The sequence below is a fragment of the Puma concolor genome, chromosome A2, assembly GCF_028749965.1.
Source record: "Puma concolor isolate L17-30 chromosome A2, mPumCon1.1.hap2, whole genome shotgun sequence".
Taxonomy (NCBI): Eukaryota; Metazoa; Chordata; class Mammalia; order Carnivora; family Felidae; genus Puma; species Puma concolor.
This window is the reverse complement of record NC_141668.1, coordinates 142,067,289-142,087,942: the sequence shown is the minus strand read 5'-3', so window position 1 is coordinate 142,087,942 and position 20,654 is coordinate 142,067,289. Positions and strand designations below refer to the sequence as shown.

The 20,654-nt window shown below is 40.4% G+C and overlaps 1 protein-coding gene across 8 annotated transcripts in view; it reads left to right on the top strand.

The window, feature by feature from the left end:
• PTPRG (protein tyrosine phosphatase receptor type G) overlaps nucleotides 1-20,654 on the top strand; it is a 721,980-nt gene that overhangs the window by 492,340 nt on the left and 208,986 nt on the right. For all 8 annotated transcript variants that reach the window (XM_086697741.1, XM_086697739.1, XM_086697740.1 and 5 more), the window contains one exon: nucleotides 7,487-7,582. In XM_086697741.1, coding sequence (XP_086553867.1) covers nucleotides 7,487-7,582 — 96 coding nt within the window. The remainder of the gene's footprint in view (nucleotides 1-7,486; nucleotides 7,583-20,654) is intronic.

Genomic DNA, 20,654 nt, shown 5'->3' with positions numbered 1-20,654 from the left:
TAGAATGTGATACATAGTCACATATACACGTATCCTACATAGGTGCTTAAAGTCAGTCCTGACCTTTGGGGGTGTATTTCTCATTCAGTTTTGGGGGCAGGCAAGTCTGAAATTTGTAGAGCAGGGGTGGCTCAGTCAGTTAAGCATCTGACTCTTGATTTCAGTTTAGGTCATGATCTCAGGGTTCATGGGATTGAGCCCCACGTAGGAGTCTGTGCTGACAGTGCGGAGCCTGCTTGGGATTCTGTCTCTCTCCCCTCTCTCTCTGCCACTCCCCTGCTTGTACTCTCTCTCTTTCTCTCTAAAATAAATAAACTTTCAAAAAAAATGTATATAAAAAATGAAATGAGGATGCATGAATTACTTGACAAGGAATTAAAAGTATTTAAAAAAAAATTTGCAGAGCAGACTGGAAATTCTAACAAGAGTTGACATTGTAGTCTCGAGTCCAAAGGCTGGGCAGTTAGGCAGAATTTCTGTGTCAAAATCTGGAGGCAGAATTCCTTCCTGTTAGGAACACCTCACACTTTCACCTGATTGGATGAGGCCCACCGCATTATGGAGGGTAATCAGCTTTACTCAAAGTCTACTGATTTAAATATTAATCACATTTATGGGGTGGCTGGGTGGCTCAGTCAGTTGAGCCTCCAGCTCTTGATTTCAACTCAGGTCGTGATCTCATGGTTGTGTAATCGAGCCCCAGATTGGCTCGGCACGGAGCAAGGAGCCTGGTTAGGATTCTCTCTCTCCCTCTCTCTCTGCCCATCCCCAACTCGCTCTCTCTCTCTCTCTCTCTCTCTCTCTCTCTCTGTCTCTCTCTCTCAAACTAAGTAAGTAAACTTTAAAAAAACCAAAAAGCCACTAGGGATAAAAATTTCATTAATGCAAAGCAAAATACCCATATATTGGTTCTGAATTCAGAGTATTTGTCATGTATTTTTGTATAATATATAGTGTGTATTTATCATGCTTTCCATAATTTAAATAACTAGATTAAGTTTTGTTGGGGTATCAAAATTTCAGACTAGTTACTTGGGCACAAAGACTTTGAATTTCTTGTCGATTAAAAAGAAAGTAGTATAATCTGTGTTTAGTAGACCCATACCTGGAGCCACTGAGCTTTTCACAGTTGATTTTGGTGTATATTTGCACTTTCCTGAGCATTTTCTCCAGGGGTTTAGATCCATTCATTCTCTTAGCTAATTCTGACCCCTCCTTGCTATTCATTTAGTTACTTATTCCTATAGAGAGGAAGAACCTCATTTTAGTCTTTTTGGCTTTATCATTACTCTGTCCTTGCTTCTAGCCACTCTGAGCCCTCACTCATGTTATTCACGCCAAAATAACTTACTGTTGATGATGAAAAGCACTCTTAAAGACACAGCTCTGACTCGGCAGATGTACTTCCTGCCTGCATCGGTCTTCCTATGTGATGGCAATGGCAGAATTAAAGACCTAGCAGGTGCATTGTTGAGTGTGTATGATCCTGCTTAAGCGCAGTTATGGGTCAGCGCAATCCAAAAGTCAAGTTGGATTAAGAACCTATTGTGCCCAGACTTCAATTCCGGTATCATCCCATCCGAGTGATCCAACAAGTGGAACCAGCAGATCATTAACTGGGCTTGGAATTATACTTTGCTTTTACTGTACATTTTTATACTTGAGCAAGTGTTTCTGATCCACGACCATGTTCTCAGCTGGCTTATTCCAGATTGGTGCCAAACGTGATCAGAAAACTCCCATTTCTCCTCTTGGGTTGTGTGATACCTCCTGTGTGGTTTTTAATTGCGCTGCTGCCTTTCTCATTACCATCTTTATCTCCTCCCGTTTACGTTTCATCTCTAGCAGTTCCTGTGTGTTCTTCCACTCTCTAAACGATGCCCAGCAGTATCTGGAAATGTCTAGTGAATCTTTCAGTAGGTTGCCTTTCGTCTGAACTGTGTGCTCTTTCCTTACTTAATTTATCACAATGTTTTTTCTTGGGCATTGTTGGTACGGGGGTGAGGTGCATGCTGAAGAGATACAAGTTGTTTGAAATTAAAATGTGGAGCTTTGTGAATCACCGAAGAAGTTTCTGCTGGATTTTTGTACTCGCAGAATTTTGGGATCATTGCCTCTTGCCTCCATTATCATGGAGATGTGAGAGCTGACTTAGGCACGCAACTGTAACATTAGGTGATAGAAACTCCACCTTAAAAGAAATGTCCCCTCCCACCCATCACCACATTACTTTAGTATTTATTTACTGTATGCCTCATTTGTCCAAGAGCCATTCATTGGCTTTGTGTTTTGTGTTTTGTGATACATTTAACTACAACTCTAACTTTGGCATTCAAAAAAAAGAAAGAGTTAACTTTCTCTAATTATTAATATTTCAGTCTTTCTAAGCACAGACTGGGTCTTCATCTGTCATAGGGCCTTATACATAATGGGCAGTAAGCAAATATTCTTGTCCTTGGTAAGGAAGCACAGTAATTAAGACCTTGAACTCTAAGATTAGAAAGATGAGGTTCCTATCCTAACCCCTCCCTCCCTCCTTAACAGCTTTGTAAATTTTGGAAATCCTTGGTTTCTTTGGCTACAAAATGAGGATCATGGTGGTTCTTACCTCAGTGAGTATTAATGAATGATACTGTAGTACCTGGCATACGGTAAGCACTCACTAAATGTTTAGAATATAACAACATTAATGAAAATATAGAAGGCTCTAGTTTTCACTTATGTTGCTTTGTGTTCATTCAGCTTAACACAACTAGTGATTTAGTGATTCAAGTTGGAAGACAAGCATTAAGATAGTTTTTATACCAAATTGCAACTAGACTCATTTTAAATTTTTTTTTTTTTCAACGTTTATTTATTTTTGGGACAGAGAGAGACAGAGCATGAACGGGGGAGGGGCAGAGAGAGAGGGAGACACAGAATCGGAAACAAGCTCCAGGCTCTGAGCCATCAGCCCAGAGCCTGACGCGGGGCTCGAACTCACGGACCGCGAGATCGTGACCTGGCTGAAGTCGGACGCTTAACCGACTGTGCCACCCAGGCGCCCCGCAACTAGACTCATTTTAAATACAAGGTGGAAAATGGTGCAAGGCAGGAGGAATGGAAAGTTAAGTGAACCTTTTGTTGGCAACTCTGTATGTTCCTTGCTTGTGCCCTACAACAATAGAGCATTGACCTTGGTCAACCTTATGCTCGCACTATCCATTTCATCCCCCTCCCATTACTTGGTAATGTTACTATTCATCCAGGCAGTGTCTATATCTATATCTATATCTTAGCGTATGCCTCCTGGTCACTGGTAGGGCGTTTTATTTTTGTGCAATTCTTTTTTCCAAATGTCAGGTTATGCCATGTGATACCCTATGTTATCTATCACCTTGATCTGACCAGAGACATACCTGGATATTTTTCCAGCCCAGCCATTCCACAGTGTAGACTTGTAGAATCATCCATCCAGGTCTGTGAGGCTTGTGCATGATTTTGAAGGATTTTGTAGAACTGGTCCCTTGATTGTGTGCTGCTTTATATGGTCTACCAGTGACTTTTTAGTTGATCTTAATATAGTTTGTTTCTATGGGTGAGAGGACTTACGTGTCTATGGCACTCTGCATGGTGGAGGCACATCCATTTATACAAAGTTGATCTAGCTTTCCTTCCCTTGCAAACAAGGTCCTGGTTGGGATAGACTCACTCACTTAAGCTGTAGGTTTTCTTGAAGAACCAAATGCTCTAATCTCAAACATATTTGGAAAATAGTGACTTTAGGATATAATGTCCTTAAATGCCATTCCTTATTCAAAGGAACCAGAACCCACCCAAGTTATGGCCAATTTTAGGGCTGGAGCAGGGAAAAGACAAAATTGAGTCTAGAACATCTGTGACCGCTAATAAGGAGATGCTAACAAATACAAAATGACAGGGATATAGCAAAATGACAGAGGAATCCATTTGAAGGGTTTCCTACTGTGCAAAAGACCTCCTATTGAGACAGTTTGAATGTTAAAATAAATAATGCTAATGGATTATAACCCATTGAGTAAAACAAAATAAATGAGTACATATGGATTTAAATAAATGAATGAATGAATAAGTGAACTGTGGAGAAGAGTAAGCTGTTTCTCACTCTAGAATCCCATTACTGCACACAGAATGGATAATACAGTTAGAAAATCATCAATAGACACTAACATTAGTGGATGAAAGTCAGATGATGAACAATATATGTAATCTCAAATAGCTCCATACAAAGTACTTTTCAATTATAGAAGGAATATTAATGCCTTTATAGTGGAGAGGCCTGGTAGACATCAACTTAACCGTAAGATCAAGTTAAACACCCCTAATGTTGGGAGGAATCCACACAATGCACTTCCTGATATGATGCACTGTGAAGACAATGTTACTGCTATGGAACCCTTTCCCAAATGCATCACCTGAATCTAACCCTGAGAAACCATGAGACAGACCCCTCATTCTACCTAACAACTGACCTATGCACTTCATTCGCACTGTTCAAATTAAAAAAAAAAAAAAAAAAAAAAAGGACTGAGTAACTGTTCCAGATGAAAGTGGGAGCTAGAGGGGTCAGTAGAAAGACACAAGAAAACGAAATGCCAAGCTTGATCCTAAATTGGATTCCTGGACTAAGAACCAGAATAATGATCTATAATGGACTTTATTTGGGCATTTGCCAAAATTCAAAATGGACTGTGAATAAGATAATAGTATTGTATCAATGTGAAACTTGCTAATTTGAATAATTATACTGTGCTTATATAAGAGAGTGTCCTTATTCTTAGAAATTATACACTTAAGTATTTAGTGGTAAAGGGGCATATTTCTCAGTTACTACCCAGTGATTCATAAAAAGAAATTGTGTATCTGTGTGCACGCACACAGAGAGAAAGGATGCAAATGGGTTAAAGGGTACATAATTGGTGCTGGTAAAGGCTGTGTGGAACAGTTTGTAGATGTCTCTGTTGCCAGATTTTCTGGATCTTTTCCTTCAGTTGATGTGTGCCATGATTCTTCAGCAAGACGACTGACGCACTAAGCATGCCTTAGATTCACTTTATTAGGAAGCACACGCTGGGGAGTAGGCTCTGGCGATGGCTTTTGGGAGCAGATACAGAAAGCCGATGGGCTACTCAGGATATTTATTTGCTGGCCCAACACCTTCCAAAGATATTCGTGGGAGATAGTTTTCCAGCTTCCGCCCAAATTTGTCTCAACAAGAACAACACAACATTTTAAAGTCCAGTTCACTCAGCAAAGCTTCATCCACTTATTACTCTCATATTTAACATAGTTTCCAAAGTTAACATAATTCAAGAGACTACAACTTGAGAGAAATAGCAAGGAAAATTGATATTTCAGAATTCTGCTACTGTTCTCTTTATGAGACATTTTATTATCCTGATGGGTGGAGGCATGACTCAAAGACATTTTCTGAAAATGAATTTCTTCACCCGGTCGTAAATGAAAATGCCCTTGAAGAGGTCTTAAAGTATTTTGTATCAGACACTATTCAGGTGATGCATTAAACAATTCCGCCCCTGCTCATGGGCTGTAGAATAAGAAAAACTTCTGGGAACTTACTTAATTTGAGGGCCCGACTTTTGAAAGGAAAATGAAGTGTATTTTCTGAATGTACTTGTGTACCAAGTTTCTTTCTTGGGTTAGTAGCATTGCACATGAAACCATTCACCTAGTATTAGACTGTTTTAGTCTGCAACTCACTGAATGGATTTTTCTCCACGTAAACGCATGATGTCTAAAACGGTCCAAACCTAAAGGCAACACATTTGTTAAGAGGCCACCAGAATGGGTGAGAATTCACAGTGTAAAAATAATTCACTGTAAGGAAGAAAATCCTCCAAAGGAATCTACCCATCTTTTTTTCATCCATTTAGGTGCCTGACTTTTCCAAGAAAGTATCCTGATTGGGCTACCTTATTTTCCCTTTGAGAACAGAAATGTCCCCTTAATCCTTAACATCTTAGGTAATTCAGGCAACATGGCTCTGTTTACCTTCGACCTATACGTCAGCTAGTTTTTCTAGTTTTCTGACTTAGCTTCCCCTCTGGGAATTCATCATTCAGCATCATATTTCCAAACTCCATCTGGGTGTAACCACACCCACATAATGGACATCTCCACACTCTATCATGGAGAATAGCATCGCGTCATTTGGAAAAGTGGAAACATAGAGGTCACAGCAGAGAGCTAATGAGTGATGTAGGAGATCTGATTTTCTGTAAGGAGTAGGATCATTCCAGAATTAGTGGAATGACATTCTTATTAGAAATTTTAAGATGTCTGTCAAATGTTAACTTTAAAATGTGATGATATTGGTGGTGATGATGATGATGATAGTGATTGGCTGCACAGAGAGATGAGGTCTAGGCATCGGGCTACTATACACTACACATTGACTCATTTGTCCCCCACCTCCCCCCTACCAATGGTAAATTTTGATTCCATAGATGAAGAAGCTGATGCTTTGAAATAAGACTGTTTGAGGTCTCACAGACAAGTAAATGAAGAAGCTAGAATCGGAACCCAAATCTGTTATTTTTATCATATATGTAGTCTTTCAAGAACATTCTATGGTCCATTTTCGTTCTCTGAATTGTATTAAATATCAAGGAGTGTTCAAGCATTAAGATGATAGAAGGATTTTGAGTTGATTTGTCTGTGTTCTGCTTTTTGAATAAGAAACTCTAACTAGATGTAAGAGAACGATTTAAGGTTGAAAGGAGAGCACTTGGATTTTACACTCTTCCTCTGATGTTTAATCTTAGCCAGGTTCACATCAACTTTCTGAAGCTCTGTTTCTTCATCTGTAACTGAGGGTAGTCATTTCTGCCCTGCCTTCATAGAGGTTATCAAATGACCTAAGTGAAATAACGTATGGTACAATTTTGCAAGCTGTAAAAATGTAACGCATTATTATCACCATCATTATGTTTCTTGTGGATTCGCTGAAATATTCCATTTGGGCTATTTATCAAAGCCACTGAGAGACCCCTTCAAATTCGTCTGAAAGAGTATTGCTTATAAAGATGTGCCCATTTAAGCATTTGTAATTTTAATGTGTACATGGAATGAATCTCACAGGCGCACTTTTTTTTTTTTTTTACTACTTCAGGATGTTTCAGTTCGTTAAAATTTTGCTTCCTGATAGGGAACTTTCACCATGACATGAATATCAGGCAATCAGAAGGTGTCAGTGTTATTTGCTTTGGGTAGCATGAAGACACTTCTAGCTATGTGAGAAGGTGTGTGCTTGTATGGTATGTAGGGGTAAAATGATCTGGCGCTTGGGGTTTGCTCTCAGACACTTTAGCAAAGAAAAAATACAGATAGATGGACACATTTGGCAAAATCTTAAGAAGTGAGGAATCTGGGTACCTTGTGCTATTCTGTCTACTTTCGTGTAGGTTTGAAATTTTTCCTAATACATATTTCAATTGTTCTTTTACAGATGCAGATTTTCTTTTATAATCCAGATGACTTTGACAGCTTTCAAACCGCAATTTCTGAAAACAGAATAATCGGAGCCATGGCCATATTTTTTCAAGTAAGCTAACGGTGATTCAAGTACTTGAACCAGAGAGTTCTCTGAGTATTTTTTTTTTAATTCGCCGAATTGTTCTATGTTTAATGAATGCATCTGTTTTCTCGTTTGCACCTGTCTAAATGAAAGATATTTCATATTGTCTAATGTGTGATTTAAAATGTAAATAAGTATGTTTAGAAACATAATGAAAATTTTTGCATGAATTATTCTGATTTTATTGCTACTTGACTGGTGCACAGATTGAAGAACACATTTATCATCTAAGTTACTTCACTGCTGAAGCGTTTTGAACAGGTTCCTTCAGCATGTTAAGAGACTGATGTTAAAAAAAAAAGGTGATTTTCTTTGGAGCAACTTTTAACTTGACATTACTTACAAGTAGATTAATAAATAGCATCAGTCACTTCTCTGAAGAGACCCCTTCTCTTTCCCTCCCCCAAATCCCCATGGTAACTAAAGTTTTCCCTGAGACCATTTCCAAATTAGTACAGTCATGAACCCGCATGCTTTCTTTTTTTGTTGTTTGTATTGAGCGTTCCTAATTCATGTGCTGCTTCCACAGCTAGAAGCCACAGTTTGCATCCTTCCATAGATAAGGCCATCCAGGCTTTTTAATAAGTCACATCAAATTAAAGTAGTGTTAACCATCAAGTGTCTTAAAAAAGTAGCTGAGAGGAGATCTGGCGCTTTTTTGTATGGAAAGTAACCTGAGTAGTAGGTATGTGACTTGTCTTTCCGTCTTAAAATTTGCCTGAAGACCACATACCAGTGTTTCTTCCATCAGTGAGTCATTGTTGGACAATGTCTTTCTGACAACTCAAAGGGATGTGGGAGACATCAGAACCTTTTCCACCATGGGTCTTTAACCCCTGCCTTAAAGGGGCAAGCTTCTTTGTCTTTGAGAAAGAGCCAGTCTGGTTTGGAATATGTTAATTTCACTACTCTTTTTAGCTTGTGACCCATGATGGACAGTTTTGTCCACTGCTGTCTCTCCCTCTTAACCACCCTCTCTCCCTTTCCTTTCTTGGGTAAAAGCCTCAAATGGGAGATTATATGTGAGAAATTGAAAAACTTAATATTCTGCTTCAACCTCAGAAACAGTGAGCGTGGTGGTCATTAGGGTTGGTTATGGCACTGTTTTTCAAACTGTGGGTTCTGACCTAGCAATGGGCCATGAAATAATTTCAGCAAATCCTCTCAGCAGTTTTAAAATAGTGAAACAGAATAGAAAAAAAATAAATAAATCAGAAAATATCAGAGTGTATGACACATAGTAAGGGTAAATATTTCTGTAGAACTTTTTTTTTTTGGTAGAACCTTTTTTTTAGTTGTTTCCACACAGAGAGGCATAGTGAATATGTACTTGGTAATGTTATTAAACATACTTCTTACTGTGGCTCATGGTCAAATATTTTGGAAGTTGTCTGTTTATGTATTTGCTTGGTATCTCTCGTTCTTCCACACATCTCTTTTCTATGATTACTTTCATAAACCACAGGTGAGCATAGTGTTTTAAGAGCTCACTCACTGGAGTCAAAACTCTTTGCTTTTGGGGCGCCTCGGTGGCTTAGTTGGTTAAGCATCCAACTCTTGATTTCAGCTCAGGTCATGATCTCATGGTTCATGAGTTCAACCCCACATTGAGCTCTGTGCTGATAGCACTGAGTCTGCTTGGGATTCTCTCCCTCTCTCTCTGTCCCTTCCCTCCCCTGCTCTCAAAATAAATAAACATTTAGGGAAAAAAATAATAAAAAAAAACTATTTGCTTTTGAGTCCCTTCTCTTCTATTTAACAGGTGCATACTGGTGATAGAGTTATTTAAACTTTCCAACCTCAGTATTCTTTTTTTACTTGCATTTTTATATGTTTTTGTTTATTTCTTTTGACTTCCAGTAGCATGATAGATAGTTCTCCATCCCCTCACCTTCAATCTGAAGATGTCCTCAGGTCTAAAATGGGTCTCTTGTAGACAGCAAATAGATGGGTCTTGTTTTTTTATCCATTCTGATATCCTATGTCTTTTGATGGGAGCATTTAGTCCATTTACATTCAGTGTTATTATTGAAAGATATGGGTTTAGAGCCATTGTGTTATCTGTAGGTTTCATGCTTGTAGTGATGTCTCTGGTACTTTGTGGTCCTTGCAACATTTTCCTCACAGAATCCCCCTTAGGAGCTCTTGTAGGGCTGGTTTAGTGGTGATGAATTCCTTCAGTTTTTGTTTGTTTGGGAAAACCTTAATCTCTCCTTCTATTCTGAATGACAGGCTTGCTGGGTAAAGGATTCTTGGCTGCATATTTTTTTCTGTTCATCACATTGAAGATTTCCTGCCATTCCTTTCTGGCCTGCCAAGTTTCAGTAGATAGGTCTGCAACTACCCTTATGTGTCTACCTTTGTATGTTAGGGCCTGTTTATCCCTAGCTGCTTTCAGAATTCTCTTTTTATCTTTGTATTTTGCCAGTTTCGCTGGGATATGTCATGTGGAAGATCGATTCAAGTTACGTCTGAAGGGAGCTCTCTGTGCCTCCTGGATTCCAATGTCTGTTTCCTTCCCCAGATTGGGGAAGTTCTCAGCTATGATTTGTTCAAGTACACCTTCAGCTCCTTTCTCTCTCTTCTTCTGGAATTCCTATGATGTGATATTGTTCCATTTGATGGAAGCATTTAGTTCTCTAATTCTCCCCTCGTGATCCAGGATTTTTTTTAATCTCTCTTTTTCTCAGCATCCTCTTTTTCCATGATTTTATCTTCTAATTCACCTTTTCTCCCCTCTGCCTCTTCAATCTGCGCTGTGGCCACCTCCATTTTATTTTGCACCTCGTTTATAGCATTTTTTATCTCCTCATGACTAATTTTTAGTTCCTTGATCTCTGCAGCAACATATTCTCTGCTGTCTTTTATGCTTTTTTCAAGCCCAGTGATTAATCTTATGACTATCATTCTAAATTCTTGTTCCATTATATTGCTTATATCTGTTTTGATCAATTCTTTAGCTGTCATTTCTTCTTGTAATTTCTTTTGAGGAGAATTCTTCTGTTTCATCATTTTGGCTACTTTTCTGTCACTTATGCGTTCTAAAAGCTTGTTGTGTGCTCTGCACCTGCGATCACTGCTATATTAAAGGAGGGTGATACACTGTCCGGGGCCTGGCCCGTCAGGAGGTGTTTTTTTGGAAAGTGTTACTTGCTCTCTCTTGTTGTGACTTTGGTTATTTTATTTCCCTACTCGCAGTGATGTTTTGGACCCTCCACCAGGTGTGCTCTGATTTTTTCCTTGAAGTAGCCCTTATGGCCTGTCAGATTGTCCCAGTGTATCCCTGGTAGTGACTCAGTCTCCTTTCCTCCCAGCCTCTTAGAGTTCAAAGCCCTTTGGCTTTAGCCCTTCTTTGTTTGAGAGATATCAGAAGTTCAGATTCCCCTACTTCTTCATTATGTTGGCCTCTCTCTGTTTTTATTTATTTTTGAGACGGAGAGACACCGAGCATGAGCAGGGGAGGGGTAGAGAGGGGGGGAGACACAGAATCTGAAGTAGGCTTCAGGCTCTGAGCTGTCAGCACAGAGCCCGATGCGGGGCTCAGACTCACAGAATGTGAGATGACCTGAGCTGAAGTTGGGTGCTTAACTGACTGAGCCACCCAGGCGCCCGCCACCCCCCCACCCAACCTCAGTATTCTTATCTGTGAAATGAAGATAGCAACTTCTACACCATCAAGATTAAAGTAGTCATTAAATGAAGCCCCTAACGTGGGTCCTGGCACATAGTAGACATTTGATCAATTGCAAATAAAACATGTATCCATATCCATGCAATTCTTTATCTGTGGGATGGAGACCTATGGTGTATGTGTCCTCTTTGCGTGAACAGAAGTCTATTTTGGGCACTGCCCTGTGGGCAGGTCACTTGCATCTAAACCATGATTGGTTTGCCTTCCACAATACTTGAGGTCACTTGAGCCATTTTTAAACAATACCCACTTCCATGGTTAATCCCTTGTTTTCTGTTATTGTCCTCTTGGTATGCTGTTTTTCTTATAGTTGAACCTCTACTCCTATAGCCTCACCGTCAGATCTACCCTCTCCTCCTTCTCTGTCATGGCCACTCATGCCCAGCCCAACCAGGTCCTACTTTATAGGTCACCTTCCTTGGAGGAAAACAGATTTTTAAAATGTTTTTATGAGTTCTGAAAGAACCAGTTCACAATATGTGCTACCCAATAGCTTTCTATTTTTCTAGCTCTGTTAACTCTTGTGAAATGTGAGACCAATTAGAGTCTTAGGCAGGCAAAGCACATTGGTATACAAACCAGCAAAATGCTTCAGTGTGAAATCTAGGGTTTGAATTGTTAAATTACTTCTAGGACATGACTACTACTTTACGCACAAAGATATACTTTCTCTGATAAGTCCTCTTCAAAATTTTGGCTTGCTGCCCTGTGTACACAAAATACAGGATGGATAATATAAAATAGAACAGAAATTTTATTTAGAGACCAGCTGTGTTGAGCTGCTTCCTTTATTTTCCTTATAAGCCACAGATGCATTTATACATTGCAGCTAACACTACATTGAGCAGCGGAGAGGAGGAGAGTATTATTATCACTTTAATTTGGCCGTCTAATTAGATTCCATACTTTGAGATCATTGTAGTTTGCATCTTTCTATAAGAATGTTAAATTGGGGGGCCACCTTGGTGGGTCAGTTGGTTAAATGTGATCTCAGGGGTCGTGGATTCAAGTTCCAAATAGGGCTCTGTGCTGACAGCTTGGAGTGAAGAGCCTGCTTCGGATTCTGTGTCTCCCTCTCTCTCCGTCTCTCTCTCTCTCCCTCTCCCTCTCTCTCTCAAAAATGAATAAACATTAGGAAATTTTTAAAAAATGAATGTTAAATCGGGGAGTTTGGTATTTTCCCCCCAAGTAGTCAGATAAATCTTGATATATATTTTCAAATTCAAGCCTGGGATCTCACATTTTGTTATTGAAAAAGTATTTGTCATCTGTTCAGCACAGATTCAGTGCCAGAAAGGGCATTAGTTGCTACATTAGCTACAGTAAATGCGATCAGCTCCTGCCCACTAGGACCTCACTGTCACAGTCGCATGTGATAATGGCTAGAAAGAGGTGAGTGGAGAAACTGTTCCATTTGTAAAGAGGCTGTATGCTGACTTAGTGCTTATAAATGCACATATTAATTGTCCAGAGTGACATGACGTGAATGACAAGTGCAGGTCTAGGCGAGGCTCCTAGTTCCATGTAGATGGTATAGCCTTGATGTTAGCTCACTCCGTACGCTAGAATAATTTTCTTATGGATTCAAATTGTTGTTATCTTTGTTTCTTTTTCCTTCCTTATTATGTGCCTGTTATTCTGAGTAATTTCAGCTCTCCCACCGCCTTTGCTGTGATTGGATATTATGAAGTTCATAATGTTTCCAAAACACTTGGATATTATGAAGTTCATAATGTTTCCAAAACACTGAAACAAGCACAGACCTGGTGGGCACATGGTTGACCAAGGGACCTTAGGTTGGCTTAGACTAGAGGTTGCCTGCAGGTGCGCCTCTTGTAGCTCACAGGCATGATTGTTGAACCTACAGAGTGTTTATAGTTCTTCAGTTAAATATGGCAGATATTACATAAAATGTCCTGATGATGTGGCAGTAATCAAGATGTGAGTAGTGGCTGGCTGTCTGCTCTGGAGGGGGCATACATTCCCACTGCAACACAGTCTCCAGTCAATCTCCTCATGCTTTCGTGTCAACATGATCTTAAGATCACGACCCCATCCTGAACCCCGGTAACCTTGAATGGTGGCTGACATCTTTTGATTACAGACAGAGTTGAAGGTCACTCTCAATGCTGAAAGACGGTGAGCCATGTCTCCCCCAAGTGCTTTGTATGAACACCACTGCGGGAAGGAAGGTTCACTTCCATGCAGGGGAAATGATGAATCATGGCAGCCACAAACGCTTGTGTACATTTGAGCCCACATGTTCTAGATGGTACATTCGTTTCATCGCCACTGGGGAGTAATGTATCTAGAGGAGAGAACATCTATTTTCTAGTTCACACACACCTTTGGATCAACAGCCCTCTAGCAGATCTAGGGGCACGGCAAGAGGGTAGGTTGTTGAAAGGCTTTTTTAGATAAATTAATTAGAATAAGAAATTGGCAAGAGATGGAGATATGTGTTGATAAACCACTAAAGGGAATAAGTGCTTGTGTAGCTAATTTATGTCAGTACTAAAATTAAAATAATTGTTTTCTGTTTGTTAAAGTAGAACCTCTACTATTCTTTGCTGTTAGCTTGATACGAATTCCTGTAAAAATATAAAATACCAAATGTCATTAAAATACTCCTTCAAAATAAAATATTCTGTTTTTCTGATAACAATCTACATAGCTTTTCTGTTTAAAGAAAGAAATATGAAAAGCTTATGCTGACAGGAAAGTTGAAATATCAGTGGAATGATTAGATAATTTGTAGAAGGATGCTTTACTTTGAAAGCAAGGCACAAAAGAATTTGATTGGCTCCAGCTTAAGTTTATTGAGTAGAGAGTACCAAGTGCTCAGAATGACTTTACCCCAACTTGGCCTGTATTTTTGAAGACCAAGAAATCTGTCATCCCTAGTGGAATTGGTATTTCTTTCAATATGTCTCTTCACTGTTTGTCATTGAACATTTCCCTCCATTCCTCTCAGAATCCAAGTGGCTTCTGTCTGTGCAGCCTTCTCAATAGCTTTCCATCTGATGCCCATACAAAGTTGGTATCCCCAAGCTTTTTGTAGTTTTGATTATTGTAGGTTTGCACGTTTGATTGTGTTTTTCTCCAGGAAGCACATGATTATTGTCGAATTTACCATTTGGGGGGAACGTCTCGTTTGTTTTACTGCCTAGTTGCCATTGTTATTGGAATGCCTAAAATTTTATTTGTATTTCCTGATTCCCTTGAACTGTGGAATTATAAACACATGATTTTTAGAAGAGCGTCTACATGTAAAAACTCTCTTAACGTGATGTTCTTGCCAGCCTCCTTGCAAGACTTTTTAGGGCCTATAGTCTCTTCTGAATCTTTGCATCAGACGCAAAGATGTAAAATTTTTATTATGTCTGTATCCAAAGGTCCAGTCAATGGCATATGCCTTGTACATTTAAGAAATAAATAAATTGTGGGGCGCCTGGGTGGCGCAGTCGGTTGGGCGTCCGACTTCAGCCAGGTCACGATCTCACGGTCCGGGAGTTCGAGCCCCGCGTCGGGCTCTGGGCTGATGGCTCAGAGCCTGGAGCCTGTTTCCGATTCTGTGTCTCCCTCTGTCTCTGCCCCTCCCCCGTTCATGCTCTGTCTCTCTCTGTCCCAAAAATAAATAAACGTTGAAAAAAAAAAATTTAAAAAAATAAAAATAAAAAAAAAAAAAGAAATAAATAAATTGCATCCTGATTTATTTATGGTTCTTTTTGGTTTTTTTTGTTTTTGTTTTTTTTTAATTTTTTTTCAATGTTTTTTATTTATTTTTGGGACAGAGAGAGACAGAGCATGAACGGGTGAGGGGCAGAGAGAGAGGCAGACATAGAATCGGAAACAGGCTCCAGGCTCCGAGCCATCAGCCCAGAGCCTGACGCGGGGCTCGAACCCACGGACCGCGAGATCGTGACCTGGCTGAAGTCGGACGCTTAACCTACTGCGCCACCCAGGCGCCCCCTTATGGTTCTTTTTGACAACCTATCTTCAACAACCTTGTTGAGATTTCTTTATTTAAGGTTTCATTTTTGCTCCTCCTGGGAAAGTTCATCCCCCTTGGGCCAGTATTTTCTTTTTCTGTTTCTATTTCCATTTCTACCCAGAATATAATCCCGGTCATTTGGTTTTCCCCGACGTCTCCAGTTCTGTCGTTTGCTCCTTCTTCATTTCTGCCCTTACTTCATTGTTGAAAGCAAACTTCAAAACTCAAACGTTTCACAACTTGCTAACCCATTCTTTATATCATGTCGGTGGTACAGACTGCTTAATTATATTTCTCCATCTGGAGAGGCTGCGTAATTAAATGAAATGGCAGCACCTGGGATTATTTATAGACCTTGAGAAGGCAGGAGGAGTTCTCGATGACTCATCTGTCTAGGGCCTGGAAGGAAGGCCTTTTCTCCACTTCCCTGCATTTTGCCTTCCCTCCCCCACCACAGGTAGATGTGATACGTCTGTCCTTCCGGTAACCCGCTGTTTCTCTTAGCATTCCATCTTGCATTAAAACTGTTACTTTACTTTGTCCTGTCTTTACTGTGAGATCATTGAGGACTGGGAGTCTTCACTTGCTCATCACTGCATCTCTTGCAGATGACTAGCACTGTGGGTTGGTTGTGCAAATACTTCACCGAATGCGGTGGAGACACACGGGCTCTATAGTCCTGAATGCAAAGGAACAACCCATAGCCTGTGAGCTGAGGAGTATCAGAAACAGGCACTAGGAGACATAGGACCAGAGAATACTAGAATGTAAACTCTTTGAGACTGAGGTCCATGTCCTGGTCCTGTTCTGTTTGTACCCCACCACCCACCTTTGCCTCACCCTCACCCCAGTGTCTTGACCTCAGTTACCGTTCAGGAAATATACACCGAGTAGGACTAAGTTATGCGACACCTCTCGGGGTCCTACCACAACATCAGTCATTTGGGTTTTTTGAAAGAGCATATGTAGGTGGTTGTGTAAGCTTCACCTAAAAGGGTCTGTGGTTACATAGAGGTTTAAGACCATCTCTTGAGATGGTCAAGGACATGAACATGAAGGCTATGAATCTCCTGATTCATTGAGGTTGGTAACCCTCTGAGAATGGTCACCTGGGGCTCCATTGGGTCCAACATACTATCAGAGGGATGTATCTCCATTTATGCCCATGGTTGTGAAAAGGCAACAGGGCTTTACAAATTTTAAAGTGGCATTCAGTGGCCTCAAAGGAGTGTTTTAGTGCCAAGAATATTGGGATGTATCTGTATGAGAGATTTTTTTTTTATAAGATCTCCTACCAGAATGCTTTTATCTCAGTAGAAGGTGGATGGAGAAGCTTTTGTGGATTATTTTACTATATTTCTTTCTGGCTTGCCTCTGACTGTTTCTTATTTATAGCCTCCCTACGGTCTCTTTGTGATGTTGATGAGTTAGTGTGTGTGTGTGTGTGTGTGTGTGCGCGCGCGCACACGCGCGTGTGTCAGAGCACCTATGTACACATTTCTTTGAGTTTCTTGTTCTTGCTCTTCTTTGCATGTGTGTGTTTTTCTTCCTCTGTCCCTCCTTTCTCCTTCAGATTCCTTAAGTGAACAAAATGTCATATTTTCTCATTTATTTATTCATGCCCTCATTTGCTAACTCATTTGTTCATTCTGCAATATTTATTAAGCACCTTCTCTGTGTCTTTCTCTATGAAAATTGTCAGTGTATCCTCAGATTTCTAGCCTGCCCTTAGAGTAGCTGGGGAACTGTAGGTTTTTAAGAGTTTGCCTTTCAATCCTTTCTACCAAGGTGGCATCATTTTATCATTGGGGTAGGGAAGACGGATCAGGTAAGGGAGGTGAAATATCAAGGAAAGAATATGCAATTCCATCTTGTGCACATTTTCAACATAGTAAATATGTCATTTTCAAGTATGAAGTTCCTATTTGTGAATTTTAGAACTGGGCTGTCCTTTCTCCTTTAAAACAAAAAAAATTATTTATTTACTTAGAGAGAGAATGCGTGCTTGCGCGAGCAGGTGGGGGTGATAGAGAGAGAGAGAGAGAGAGAGAGGGAGAAATAGAATCCCAAGTAGGCTCTGTGGTGTCAGCCCAGAACCCCATGCAGGGCTGTGTCTCACGAATCATGAGATCATGACCTGAGCTGAAATCAAGAGTCTGTGGTGTTACTGACTGAACCACCCAGGCGTGCCTCCATTTCTCTTTTTTTCTTCCATCTTTTTGCAGACCAAAACACCACTGTGAAAGTATAAATCATCTCTTTTATGCATGTGACGTAAATCAATCTTTTTATTTTTTTAACCATCCTCTAGGAATCTTTTTCTTTTTTAAATGAAGAATACATTTGCTATCCTTGCTATAGATAGTTCTAGTTTTTTTTCTTATGTTTTAAAAAAAGTTTATTTATTTTTGAGAGAAAGAGAGAGCACATGCGTGAGTGGGGGAGGAGCAGAGAAGGGGGGTGGGGGCGGACAGAATCCCAAGCAGGCTACATGCTGTTAGCATGGAGTCCAGCCCAGGGCTCAATCCTACGACCTGAGATGAAACCAAGAGTCCTACACTCAGGACTCTCAAATGACTGAGCCCCACATGCACCCCAGATCTTTTTATTTTTTGTAACCATCCCCTGGGAGTCTTTTTTTTTTTTTTTTTTAATGAAGAATACATTTGCTATCATTCCTAGAGATACCTCTAAGCTTCTTTTTGTTTTCACTTTTGACCAGATCTGTTGGGAATGTGAAACAGGGCCCCCACTGCATAGAAAAAAAAGGGAGGGAGGGAGGAAAGAGGGAATGAAGGAAGTCAAGGAAGAAAGGAAGGAAGGAGGGAGAGACAGAGACAGGGAGAAAAAAGAAGAGGGAGGGAAGAACTACAAGAGAAAAGAAATTAGTAGTCATACCCAGTAACGATTTTTTAGTGGGAGAACCCACGAGTTGGTGTTAGCGAGTAATGGTGAATTGTTAAAACTTCCTTCTGAGATGCTTTTCAGTATAATTGCAGTATACTAATTTGGTTCTTAATTTCTTCCTTTCCAGTTGCCGCTGTTTGAGTATCATCCTTCTCCCATTTTCCACATCCTTGGTTTTATCCAGTTATAAGTTCACTTCTTTCACTACATTACCTAGAAGTGTAATTTCCGAATGTTTGGGGTTGATTAGGAAGACTTTTTTTCTACACACACACAAATTAAAATACATATGTTCCAATTAAACTATTTTAACAGCTAATTGATTTCATAGGACTTACCGTTCGGTGAAGGCTAGAGTCATTTTTACTGTTCAGATACAATTTCGGAGTAGATTTGTGGATGTACAACGTTGAATTTACAGCCTCTCAGGTGTTTTCAGTACATCTCTGGTCTGCAAATGGCCTGTAATTCAAATTTCCTCTTAGTGGACATTACGGAGGACAATTTAATAATTGGCAAAGCATCACATAATTAAGAGACTTTGAAAAAGACCACGTGCAAATCTTCTTTAATTAAATCACTGCACTTCAAGGATGGTTACCAAGCACTTTGCCTGTGTACGTCACTAAATGAAGAGTGTAGAAGCTGTCATTTAGTTTACATTTGCGTTCTTTGGGCCAGTTGTTCTAATAGAAGTCACAGACTCTGCATGTCATAGTCTCAGAGAAAATATGAGGAATTGCATAGCGATCCCCCAGACAGGTGTCTCTGTCCACAGTAGAGAGACCCAGCTGTGAGGAGGTACGAGGCTGACCAGGATCCTCTAGCTCTTTGGGATCTGCCAAGGCGAGAATTCTAGTTTCGTGACTTCCAATCCAGTTCTTATTTTTCCTAGCCTTGCTCTCCCTGAAGTGAGATCTAGTGGACGCTTTAGCTAGGCCCTTTGGGAGATACAGTTAAAGCACTTTGCATCCCAAGAAGAGAAGTGAGTGGCACTTCTCCGCGCTGCCCCCCCCCCCCCCCCGACCCCCGGCGCTTTCCCCTCCTCCCCCAGGTCAACTATTACAAGGCGCTTTTAAGTAGACTGCAAATGATGCTAATAAAAGTGAACATTTATTGTGGACGTAACTCATAAAATGCCCAAATAAAGTGACTTATACTAGCTATTATCTTATTTAATTTTTACTGGGGCCCCTCAAGGTATTATTGAGTCCATTTTACAGATGCAGAAGCTTGAGGCGTGGAGGGTTTTGTTTTGTTTTTTTTTTTTTCCCAATATAAATTTCTCAAGATTACACAGGCCAGTACATGTTGGAGCCAGTGTTTGACAACAACAGTCCATCTCCAGGGTCTGTGCTCTTACTGGATTTCGCCTTGTGCTGTGTCTGGCGACCCTTGCTGGTCACACTGGGGTGACAGTGCTACCTGCGTATAGTGGACAGAGACCAGGAACACTGCCCAACATCCTCCAGTGCACAGGACAACCCCCACAGCAGAAAAGCCTCCGGCCCAAAGTGTCAGTGCTGAGATTGAGAAACCCTGTTTCGTGGTTAGCTAGTAAGTATTTGAGGACACTTGGACGTTTTAATCTCAATGGATGGGGAAGCTGTTCGCATTACTCCGTCCGTTAGTCAATGGCTATAGGAATAACTAAAAACTTCATACCTGAGAGGTCCCCGGTCCCTGGCCAACCAAGGTTTAATCAACTGGGATTTAAAGACAAGGCATGAAGATTTACATGGCAGAATCTTTAAATTGGCCCTGCTTTAAATCCGCCCAGCTATTCCGGGTTCAGCCTTTAAATTAAAGAGCTCACATGGGTGTTTATTCCCAGATACGATAATAGTTTGTGAAAGAAGCACCAATTTGATAAAACATTCCCTCAGCCATAGAAAAGTAAACATAGGTAAGAACATGTGCAAATGCCTTTGAACTTAAAATCAGCAGGAGCTGGTTTGAAAAACTCAAAGATCTATGAACCTCCCTTGTGGAGGTTATAGGGGAATCTCCCTCCGCAAAGCCCAGCCGCAATCCCATGGCACCGTAGAAGTAATTTCCCAGGGCAGGATTTTAAAACTATTAATGCTGGTTTTATTTTAGAGGTTTGTTATTGTCTCTTTGAAAATCTTGTTACTCTCTGTGCAGCTAGGCATCGTCCCAGAGGAATGATTAACCATCCTTATCTGTGTGGAATCCTGGTGCTTACTCACCTGTGGTGCTGAAACACACAGTTGCCGGTTGGAGAAGAAGCTTGCAACTTTCTTTTGTATTGGGGGGATACATTGAAACTATTGTTTTGTTTTCTCTTTCTGTAGCGTCTGAATACATATGGCATGTCTGTACCCACCTGAGGCCCAGAGCTTTTGTTTCTTTGTTCAGGATGATTGATGTCGGTCTCTGGAGGGCGCCTCTGACCCACACTTTCAAAGCACGTGCCCTGTACCACT